Consider the following 11,460-nt stretch of genomic DNA (forward strand, 5'->3'; position numbering starts at 1 on the left):
AATATAGAAGAATAATTTATTTTTCCACCATCAACGGACAAATAAAGGAACGCATCACGCAAAAAATATCCATGCAGACAGGTGGCTAGACATAACTGGAGTGGTGCTTACTCTGTCCTTTGCTGCTGCGGTAACAGATGGATCGGTATCTCGTGGGTGCATATCCGCATGCCTTGCTGCGTGACTAGGACGATCTGACGTAGTCACCCAGAGAACGTCTTTAGTGGCCGTAGACGCGGTTGTAACCACTATAGCTGCCGCTGTAACCACCATAGCCACGGTTGTAGCTGCTATAGCCACCACCATATCCACCGCCGTAGCCGCTGTATCCACCGCCGTAACCACCATATCCTCCGCCGTAGCCACCGTATCGGCGGCCGTAGCCGCCGTATCCACTAGAATAGCCACCGTAACCGCCAGAGTACCTCTGGTAGCCGGCAGAGGCGACAGCCACGACGGCGGCGATGAGCAGCAACTGAAAAAGACGGCGGACTATTGATATCTGTTCTAATGGAATGTGGTGCAGTGTGTGTGGAAGCAGGATCCCACAAAGCCTGATCGGACTAAACCCCGTTAAATCTAAAAGCATAACAATGCTAGCAATTTCGTATCAAAGTCTGAAATAAGTGATCACAGTCGCAGAGATCTGATTTCGCTTCTCTTGGACCTTCTCATTGCGTACGGAAGACCAGTTGCGTACGAAAATGACCTCACACTTTGGTAAATGGCAAAGTTTTTCACGTGATGTTGGACACAATCTTTCAAATTCAGAAAGAGAAGGTGGTCAGTGTTTTTGACTGGCAACCTACATGCGTTCCAAGCTCACGTTATGCTTATGGGTAAAGGCATACTGCCTCACAAACAGGCAAAAACCTACCACCAGCTTAGCGTTCATCTCTGCGTCCTGTGCACTGTGCGGCTTGGGCGAGACACCATGAGTGGATGCCGGCTCTTAGTTACGGCTGGCTTTTATACGGAGAGGCCCTGAAGGTTGGCCTTCATTCACCTCACCTCGCTGGGAAATGGCTATGACGCATGGGACGGTGCGTGCTCCCGGCAAACTGTGGTAAAGGCCGACACTGAGCACGGCATTGCACAGTGCAAGCCCCACGTTCTTGAGCGGGAGGACCATATGTGCAAAGTTCGTAAGAATGCAAAACCTGATGGCTGCACAGGACGTAACTTTTCCTTCAGAGTTGGATCCATGCTGAACACATAGAAAGCGTGAAGAGTGGATATGACACGACTGAACGAAAATATGCTGTCTGTTCCGTTCATTGGTGAACATTACCGAAACTCAAGGCCAGTCAAGGAAAAATGCTGCCAGCCATATAGCATTTTGACACAGCTCTTCTTCGCTCTTTCAAGATCAGTTGCAATACGTTACAAGAAGGAACAAGGAGGACGATGTCATGCTGCCAGCCTTGCATCGCTGTCGTATATCACAGTCCATAGGGTGCAAGAGATCCATCAATAACTTCGCGAAGGCCAGGCGGCTCGACACATGGCTCCATGTAACACCGAAACAGAATGTTGTCTAGACCGCTTGGGCATCCACTGTGCTCAAAACTCAGGATACTATAGGATTGTGGCAAGATAGATCGGGCACAGTGGTGACGCTCAGACAGTCCCAAAACAGCTGTAATGCCTATGACAGTGTCACAAATCTAGCACTGACGGCAGGTTCTGGAATAACTGGTAACCGACGAGGGGTAATGGGTATATTGACCAACAGGCAACGACTGACAGGATGTCAAAATCACCATTATATTCACATATATCTATCAATACCCAGAAAATTGCCTTGACAGACACATGCGAAAGATTTTGAACATGCGTTCCAGGACAGCACGCATAATTTGAATTTTCAAGGTCGACGAGTTGGGAGAGTGCCCCAGAATCATTGCCGACTATTACAAAAGCTATAAGTGGCTCTTACAATGGCTGCAAATGAAAACGGTCATAGAAAGACAAGACAAACTGTGTTTACAACTAAGAGATGGAATGATTTGGGCTCCATAGCACAGAGGCCAACCTCCACCACCAAGTGTTGCGATGTCAGGCAGGCAAACTTGAGGTGGAGAAAAACTTGAGACTTTTTATTAGTGTGCATGGCTACAAACTGCAGTCTTCCGTATATAAAAACCCTCTTAAGCATGGCTATGATTACAATACATTGGTGGTGAGAAGAGCTAGTGTCATTTGTTTTGGCAGGTACTTGTAAGCAGAGGCGGTGCCACCAATGGTTAACAGAAGGAACGAGGGAAGGGCATGCATGCCAAAAATACTTGAAGAGAAATGAGGTATGAGAATCTATGCGTTCACTACCCGATGGTCTCAAAAAAGTCAACGCTATGCAAATTTCTCATGAATTTTGCGCTATGTCATTGTCGCGTGTCTGGGCAATTGAGCCGGAGATGAGGGCAGCGGCTGAGACTCACAGCTTTCTCGAAATCTAGCATTAGCCATTGGTGTTGACCCAAAAATAAATCACCCAATTGGCTGTCATGTCCCCTTTCCATCAACGTAGAAGGAATCCGTTGCGATGCACCCGGCCGTTTCGCTGTGCCGTCAGAAAAAAAATAGCGCATTTTCGTAATTTCTCCTCAGCACTGGGCAGGCTTTTACCTATAGCAATGACCATGCAATGTTAATGCGTGCCTACGTACAGGAGAAAAATGTCAACACGACAATATCTCAGGAATCTGTGCGGACGAAGTACTATATGGCATGCACGCCTGATTTCTAAAATTATTGTTCACCTAGGGAAACTAAAAACGATGAGTTCAGGTGAAAATCTGTGACGGTGGTGATCAAAATATCCCAAGTACATGTTACTTGGAGATCGTAGTTTTTTATAATATTTGGAGGCCCACACCACCACCGGTTATTGTGATGTCCTGAGCGCATCCAACTGTTCACAGAGGTGATGGGTTTAGTCTGGCATAATACCTCCTGTTCCGTTGGCAACGGATAGCAAGGTTATCTAATAACACCGCCAATCAGCCGCCTAGCGTAGTGCGTGCAGGTGCCGGGTGGCTGTTTGTTCGGCGTGCTTCTGGCAGGGCGCATGCAGATGACGGGCGCCTATTAGCTCAGCTCGTAGCCCCCGACAGCGACTCCGAGCTGGCGACTGGCGACAGGCTGCATGTGATGGCCAGACGGAGCACTGTCGGCCTGTTTGTGTTGTGCTCAGGGCTCTCCTGCACCTTCTGTTCAGGCATGATGGTACTTGAAAGAGCAATATCGTCTTTTCTGCACGGGTCTCGGCATAAAGACCATATGTTACACTTCCTGAATGCATTTACGGTCTTTCAAGTCGTGGTCTGTCGGTTGTATAATCGCCGAAAAAATTATTCAACCCCATAGTGTACACGTATTGCTAGGATTGGGAGCCACCCAGACTTACAAAACGGCATGACAGGTTTCATCCATTGACGGTACGACACCAGCACCAGGAGACTTCAGGATGGTAGCTCCAATGCCTGGGCAGTGTAGAAACCGCTATGCCCTTATGTACGGCTCGTTACCATATCTCCAGCTTGATATGGGACCCAGCGTTTTCGATTTTTAAAGTCAGTTTTGTCCTTGGAGTTTTGTCCCAGTTCAAATAGCATGGTTGCTACTTCTTCTATAGTAAAAGGATATGTAGCGCCCTAACTGGAACAACGCTTCCCGGGTTGCAAACGATGACATTACTGGGCTATGTCATCACCGCACAGTCATTCGCTCGCAAACGCCTTCAATAGCATTTAGTAGCATCTTCATTTCTTTCCAGCAACTTCGCAATGCACAAAATGAGTGTGGTTGAACAACGATGTACAAGACAAATGTATTTTCATCCGCCATCAACGGACAAACAAGCAAAAACATCACGCAGAAGCCTCCGTTCAGTGGTTAGACCTCACCGGAGGCGTGCTCACTTTGTCCCGTAAGTAATAGCTGAATCGGTAGCTCCTGGGTGTATATCCGTATGTCTTGCTGTGTGACTGGTACCATCTGACGTCGCCACCCAGAGAACGTGTTTAGCGGCCGTAGCCGCGGCCGTAACCACTGTTGCCGCGCCCGTACCCGCCAAAGCTGCGGCGGTAACCACCGTAGCCGCCACCGTATCCACCGCCGTAGCCACTATATCCCCCGCCGTAGCCCCCGTATCCTCCGCCGTTGCCACCGTATGCGCCTCCGCAGCCGCCGTATCCACCGCCGTAGCCACCGTAACCGCGTGAGTACCTACGGTAGCCAGCAGAGGCGACAGCCACAACGGCGGCGAGGACCAGAAGCTGAATGAAAAACAGAGGACCATTTATATCCGTCCTTACAAAATGCGGTGCAGTGCATTGAGGCAGGATCCCACGAAGCATGATCAGAGTAAGTCCCGCTATATCTAAAACCAGAAGCATTGAAACAATTTTGTATCAAGGTCTCTGATAACTTGTCACTGTAGCAGAGATCTGGTTTCGCCTCTCTTGTACCATGGACAGTGCCATACGAATATCACCTAACACTATTGTATGCAGCAAAGTTTCCATGTGATGTTGGCACATTCTTTCAAATCCAGAAAGAGCAGCTGATCAGCGATTTCGAACCGACAACCTACATGCGTTCCAAGCTCACATTATGCGTGTGGATGAAAGCGTACTGCCTCACAAATACACAAAACCTACCACCAGCTTAGCGTTCATCTCCGTGTCTTGTAATGTGCGGCTTGGGCGGGACAAAATGAGTGGATGCTGGCTCTTAGTTACGGCTGGCCTTCATACGGGCTGACCTTGGAGGTTGGCCTTCATTCACCTCACCTCGCTGGGAAATGGCTATGGCGCATGAGGTGGTGCGTGCTCCCGGCAAACTGTGGTAAAGGCCGACACTGAGCGCGGCATTGTACAGTGCAAGCCCCACGTTCTTCAGCAGGGGGACATAATGTGCAAAGGTCGTGGGAAGGCAACATCTGCTGGCTACACAGGACGTAACTTTTCCTTCAAGGTTGGATCCATGCTGAACACATGGAAAGCGTGAGGAGTGGATATGACACGACTGAACGAAAACATGTTGTCTGTTCCATTTATTGGTGAACATTACCTAAACTCAAGGCCAGTAAAGATAAATTTTATAAGCGATATATCATTTTGACGCAGCTCTTCTTCGCTCTTCCAAATTCAGCTGCACGACGTTACAAGAAGGAACAAGGAAAACGATGTCACAATGGCAGCCTTCAATCGCTGTCTTATATCACAGTCCATGGAGTGCGAGAGATCCGCGAAGAACTTCGCGAGGGTCAGGCACCTCCACACATTATTTCATATAACACCAAAACGGAATTTGGCCTAGAATGCTTAGGACATTCAACACGATCAAAACTCATAATGCTATTGGAGTTTGGCAAGATAGGTTGGGCACTGCGGATACGCTCAGAGAGTCCTGAAACAGTTTTGATGCCTTCGACGGTGTCACAAATCTAACGCCGACGAGGGGCTCTGTAATGGTTGGTACCTGGCGATGGGAAATAGGTATATTGACGGACAGGCAACAGTTGACGAGATGTCAAAATTACCAACGCAAACGAAAGATTCTGGAATTGTTGGCAACCGGAACTCCGGAACGGAAATTTGCTGTCTATTCCATTCATCTGCAAACATTATCTAAACTCAAAACAAGTCCAAGAAAACTGTTGGCAGACATGGGTGGTAGATGATAATCGAAGATAGGGGCAGGAGTTAAGGCAAACAACTTTCTGAAAATCTAGCATTAAAAATCGGCGTTGACTTAAAAGAAACCAACCATCCATTTGGCGATCATATCCTCTTTGAGCTATTGCCCATATCAAGGAATATGAAATATTTAGACGTGCCTATATCCCATGGAAAAGTTTTACAGTGGAATATTTCAGACATGTTTACGGACGGAGTGCTATTTGGTATGCACGCCTGATTTCCAAAATTATCGTTCATTTAGGGAAAATATAAACAATGAATTAACGTCGCAATATGTGACAAAATTGATCAAAACATCCTAGCAATGAGTTAACATGGTAATATGTGACGGTGGTGATCAAAACATCCTAACAGTGAGTTAACGTGATAATATGTGACTGTTGATACAAATATCCTAACTGCATGCTGCCCGAGCATCGTAGTTAACATACTCCTTGGAGGTTGCACCACGACCGGACATGGTGATGCCTTGAGCTCAGCCAAACGTTCGGAGACATGATGTGCTTCGACTCGCATCACGCAACCTGTTCGGTTCGCAACGGGGAACAAGCTCATCTCATAACACTACTAATCATCCCGGCCTCGCGCCCTTCTCGGAGTGATCTGGCCCATCAACTAGAGCCACATGGTCATGCACATACTGTCGTCTTGTTATGAATGTAGTGTGGTACGTTTGGCCCGGCGTGGTGCTACTGGCGAGGCTCGTGCAGATGACTTGCGACTGCCGGTTCGGTGTGGACCTGCTAGCGTCGTGCGTGCAGGTGCCGGGTGGCTGTTGGTTCGGTGTGCCTCTGACAAGGTGCATGCAGATGAAGGGCGCCCATTGGCCCAGCTCGTAGCCGCCGACAACGACTCCTAGCAGGCGACTGGTGGGAGGCTGCACATAGTGGCCAGACGGGGTGTCGGCACCCTGTTTTGTGTGCTGCTCAGTGTTCTCCTGCACGTTTTGTTGCGGCATAATAGCCTATAAAAGACCATGTCCTTCCTCCACAGGTTGCAGCGTAGGGACAATATGTTGCGGTACATGGACGCAGTTGCTGTCTTTCAAATCGCGTCCTGTCCGTTGTACGTTTGCCCCCCAAAATATGCAACGTCATAGTGTACAGTTCTTGCCAGGATTGGGAGCCACCCAGTTTTTCAAAACAACATGACAGGCTTTTTTCCCTGACGGCAAGACCCCAGTGTGAGTAAACTACAGATTGTGGCTGCAGAACTTTGGTAGTGTAGAAACTGTCAAGCCATTATCTCGGGCTCGTTTTCATACCTCCAGCGTGATATGGGACTTAGCGTGATGGATTCTTAAACTCATTTTTGTCTTTCAAGATTTCTCTCTGCTGAAACAGCAAGTTCGTCGGTATTTGCGGAAGAAGTCCTCCGTAACACGCTAAATGGGACAAGGCTTCCCGGGTTTCAAACCAGGACGTTATTGGGCTAAGTCTATTGGGCACATTCCAAAATATTTAAAAGTATTTTTATTACATTCCAGCCGCTTCACAATGCACAAAATGAGTGTTGTTGAACAACGATATACAGGAATAACTTATTTTCTTCCACCACCAACGGACAAAGAAACGAACACATCATGCAGAAGCCTCCATTCCGTCATACGAGTAAACCTGACTGGAGTCATGCTCATTGTGTCCCTTGCTACTGGAGCTATAGCTGGATCGTAAGGTCATGGGTGCATATCCGCATGCCTCGCTGCGTCACTAATATGATCTGCCGTAGTCACCCAGAGAACGTCTTTAATGGCCGTAGTCGCGGCTGTAACCACCGTAGCCGCGTCCGTACCCGCCGAAGCTGCGGCGGTAACTATCATAGCCGCCACCGTATCCAGCGCCGTACCCACCGTATCCACCTCCGTAACCACCATATCCTCCGCCGTAACCACCGTATCCGCCTCCGTAGCCGCCGTATCCACCGCCGTACCCACCGTAACCGCTTGAGTACCTACGGTACCCCGCAGAGGCGACAGCCACAACGGCGGCGAGGACCAGAAGCTGGAAAAAATAAAGAATTATTTATATCTGTTATATCCTTGTCGGAAATCCGTCAAGAGCCATACTTCATGTACCATCAAAACGGAATATTGCCTTGAATGCTTAGGACATCCATTATGATCAACACTCAGAATTTTATTGGACTTTGGCAAGCTAGATCGGGAATGGTGGAGACGCTCAGAGAGTCCCGAAGCCATTGTATTGCTTATGACGGTGTCACAAATCTGGCTCAGACGAAGGGCTTTGCAATGGTTGGTAACCAGCGACGGTTAATGAGTATACTGACCAATAGGCAAGGACTGACAGCATGTCAACATCACCAATATAACAAAAGCGAGAAATTTGAATCATGCGGTCCAGCGCATTACGGATGATTTACTGAAGGACGCAGTTTCGTCTATCTGAGTTTTAAACACTGACTACTTGGGAGAGTGCATCAGAATCATTGCCGGCCATAACAAAAGCTACAAGCGACTCTTACGATGGCTGTAAATGGAAACATTCGTAGAAAGACAAGAGAAATTGTGTTTACAACTGGGAGATCGAATGGTTCGGACCCTATAGCACAGACGCATTCCTCCACCACTAAGTGTGGCGATCTCGTGCAGACAAACTTGAGGTGGAGAAAAACTTGAGATGTTATACTAGTGTACATGACTGTAAAGCTGCAGTCTTTTTACATCAAAACCCTCTTAGACATGACTATGACTGCAACAAATTAGGAGTGAGTAAAGCTGGTGCCATTTATATTGATACATACTTCTAAGCAGAGGCGCCGCAACAAATTGCTCATAGGACGGGGGGTAGGATTGTTTATAGGCTAGGCATGGCAAGAATATTTGAAGATAAAACAGGTATTAGGAATTACGCGGTCAGTGCCTGGTGGTCTCAAAAATAGTCGACGATATGCAAATTTCTCACGTGTTTTACGTTTTACCATTGTCACGTCCCTGAGCAATTGAGCAGGGGATGCGGGCAAGGGCTGAGACCCACAACTTTCTCGAAATCTAGCATTAGCCATTGGTGTTGACTCAAAATAAATCGTCCGATTACCTTTCATATCCTCTTCCCATTAACGTAGAAGGAATCCGTTGCGTTGCACCCGCCCGTTTCGCCGTGCCGTCAGAACAACCTAACGCAGTTCCGTAACTTCTGCTCAGCACTAAGCAAGCCTTGGCCTATATCGATGGCGATGCAATGTTTGACGTACCTATGTACAATGGAAACGACAATGCAAAGAAATCGTTTTACAAGATAGTATTTCAGTGATGCCTAAGGACAAAGTATTCGATGGTATCCACGCCTGGTATCTAATGTCAGGCGTGTATACCAGGCGTGATGTTTCCAATGTTACTGTCTATTTATATAAGGTAAAAACGATTAGTTAATGCTGTGTTTTATGACGGTGGTGATCAAAATATCCTAACTGCATGCTGCTTCAGGATCGTAGTCCACACACTCTTTGGATGCCTGCACCACCACCAGTTGTCGTGATGCATTGATCGCAGCAAAAAACGTTCACAGACGTGATGCGTTTAGACTGGCGTAACACCGCCTGTTCCGTTGGTAACGGGGTACAAGCTTATCTCATAACACCACCAATCATCCCGGCTTTGCACCCTTGTCGGAGTGATCTGGCTCTTCGACTAGAGTCACAGGGCTACACCTTAGTGTCTTGTTGTCATGCATGTGATGTAGTATCTTTGGCCCAGCGCGGAGCTGCTGGTGGGGCGCCTGTAGATGATTGGCGGCTGGTGGTTCGGCGTGGACCTGCTACCGTCGTACGTGCAGTTGCCGATTGGCTGTCGGTTCGGCGTGCCTCTGGCAGGGTGCATGCAGTTGTCAGGCGTCTATTGGCTCAGCTCGAGGCCGCCGACAGCGACTCCTAGCTGGCGATTGGCGACAGGCTGCACATGGTGTCCAGACGGTGCATCGTTAGCCTTTTCTGTATGGTGTACAGAGGCTGTCCTGCACCTTCTGTTAAGGCATGACGGCCTTTGAAAGAGTAGTATGGTCTTTTCTGCACAGGTCTCGGCATAAGGACCATATGTTATATTTCCTGAATGCATTTTCTGTCTTTTAAATCGTGGTCTGTTGGTTGCACACTCGCCCAAAGGAATTATTGAACCTTATAGTGTATATGGGACTGATATATGGGACGTGATATGGCACTCAGTGTCATCTATTTTCAAAGTCATTTTTCCTTGGAGTTTTGTCCCTGTTCAAATAGAAGGGTCGTCACTTCTTCCAGGGTAGAGGTACGTAGCCCCCCTAATGGGTCAACGCCTCACGGGTTCCAAAGTAAGACATTATTGGGCTAAGTCATAGCCGTGGTCATTCGCTCACAAACGCATTCAATAGCATTAAGTAGTACCTTCATTTCTTTCCAGCAGCTTTGCAATACACAAAATGGCTGTGGTTTTATGACATACAAGAATAATTTATTTTCTTCCACTATCAAAGGAAAATATAGGAACACATCACGCAAAAGCCTCTATTCAGACAGGGGATTCAACGTCACTAGGGTCGTGCTCATTGTGTCACTTGCTGCTGGAGTAATAGCTGCACCGGTAGCTCTTGGATGCATATTTGCCTTGCTGCGTGGCTGGTACGATCCGACGTAGCCACCCAGGGAACGTCTTTAATGACCGTAGCCGCGGCTGTAACCACTGTAGCCGCGCCCGTACCCGCCAAAGCTGCGGCTGTAACCACCATAGCCGCCACGGTATCCACCGCCGTAGCCACCGTATCCGCCACCGTAGCCCCCGTATCCTCCGCCGTAGCCACCGTATCGGCGGCCGTAGCCGCCGTATCCGCCAGAGTAGCCACCGTAACCGCCAGAGTACCGACGGTAGCCGGCAGAGGCGACAGCCACGACGGCGGCGATGAGCAGAAGCTGAAAAAACGAAGGACCATTCATATCTGTTATTATGCAATGTGGTGCAGTGTGCGGAGATAGGATCCCACAAGGTTGGTCAGACTAAGTCCCGCTGAACCTAAAAACAGCAGTGTTTTAATAATTTTGTATCAATATCTCAAATAACTCATCACAGTCGCAGAGATCTGGTTTCCTCTCTCTTGTACCTTCCACAGTTGCGTACGAAAATGACCTCACGCTGTGGTACACAGCAAAGTTTCCACGTGATGTTGGGCAAAATCTTTTGAATCCACAAAAAGCAGCTGGTCAGCGGTTTCGAATTAGCAACCTACATGTGTTGCAAGCTCACGTTATGCGTATTGGTAAAAGCGTACTGCTTGACAAAAACACAAAAACCTACCGCCAGCTTAGCGTTCATCTCTGGGCCTTGTGAAGTGTGCGGTTTGGGCGAGACGCAATGAGTGGATGCCGGCCCTTAGTTACGGCCCGCTTTTATACGGACAGGCCCTGAAGGTTGGCCTTCATTCACCTCACCCTGCTGGGAAATGGCTATGACGCGTGAGGCGTTGCATGCTCCCGGCAAACTATGGGAAAGGCCGACACTGAGCACGGAATTGCACAGTGCAAACACCTCGCTCTTGAGCGGGAGGACCATATGTGCAAAGGTCGTGAGAAGGCAAAACCTGGTGGCTACACAGGACGTAACTTTCGCTTTTTGGGTTCGATCCATGCTGAACACATGGAAAACATAAGGAGTGGATATGACCTGGGCGAACAGAAGCATGCTGTCTGTTCCATTCACGGGTGAACATTATCTAAACTCAAGGCCAGTCAAAGAAAAATGCTGGCAGCCATATATAATTTTGACGCAGTC

General features: G+C 48.2%; 2 protein-coding genes across 2 annotated transcripts; both read right to left on the reverse strand.

The window, feature by feature from the left end:
* Positions 1-220: 220 nt before the first annotated feature.
* Positions 221-895, reverse strand: LOC119098600 (neuropeptide-like protein 31). The gene is made up of 2 exons (XM_037221571.1): positions 878-895; positions 221-475 (listed from the first exon to the last, which is right to left on the reverse strand). The coding sequence occupies exons 1-2, from the start codon at positions 893-895 to the stop codon at positions 221-223; spliced, it is 273 nt and encodes a 90-aa protein (XP_037077466.1).
* Positions 896-10,132: 9,237 nt separating this feature from the next.
* Positions 10,133-11,021, reverse strand: LOC119112022 (shematrin-like protein 2). The gene is made up of 2 exons (XM_037235976.1): positions 10,987-11,021; positions 10,133-10,604 (listed from the first exon to the last, which is right to left on the reverse strand). The coding sequence occupies exons 1-2, from the start codon at positions 11,002-11,004 to the stop codon at positions 10,350-10,352; spliced, it is 273 nt and encodes a 90-aa protein (XP_037091871.1). The 5' UTR covers positions 11,005-11,021; the 3' UTR covers positions 10,133-10,349.
* Positions 11,022-11,460: the final 439 nt, after the last annotated feature.

This window comes from Pollicipes pollicipes, unplaced genomic scaffold (genome assembly GCF_011947565.3).
Source record: "Pollicipes pollicipes isolate AB1234 unplaced genomic scaffold, Ppol_2.1 Scaffold_2555;HRSCAF=2994_pilon_pilon_pilon, whole genome shotgun sequence".
Classification (NCBI taxonomy): Eukaryota; Metazoa; Arthropoda; class Thecostraca; order Pollicipedomorpha; family Pollicipedidae; genus Pollicipes; species Pollicipes pollicipes.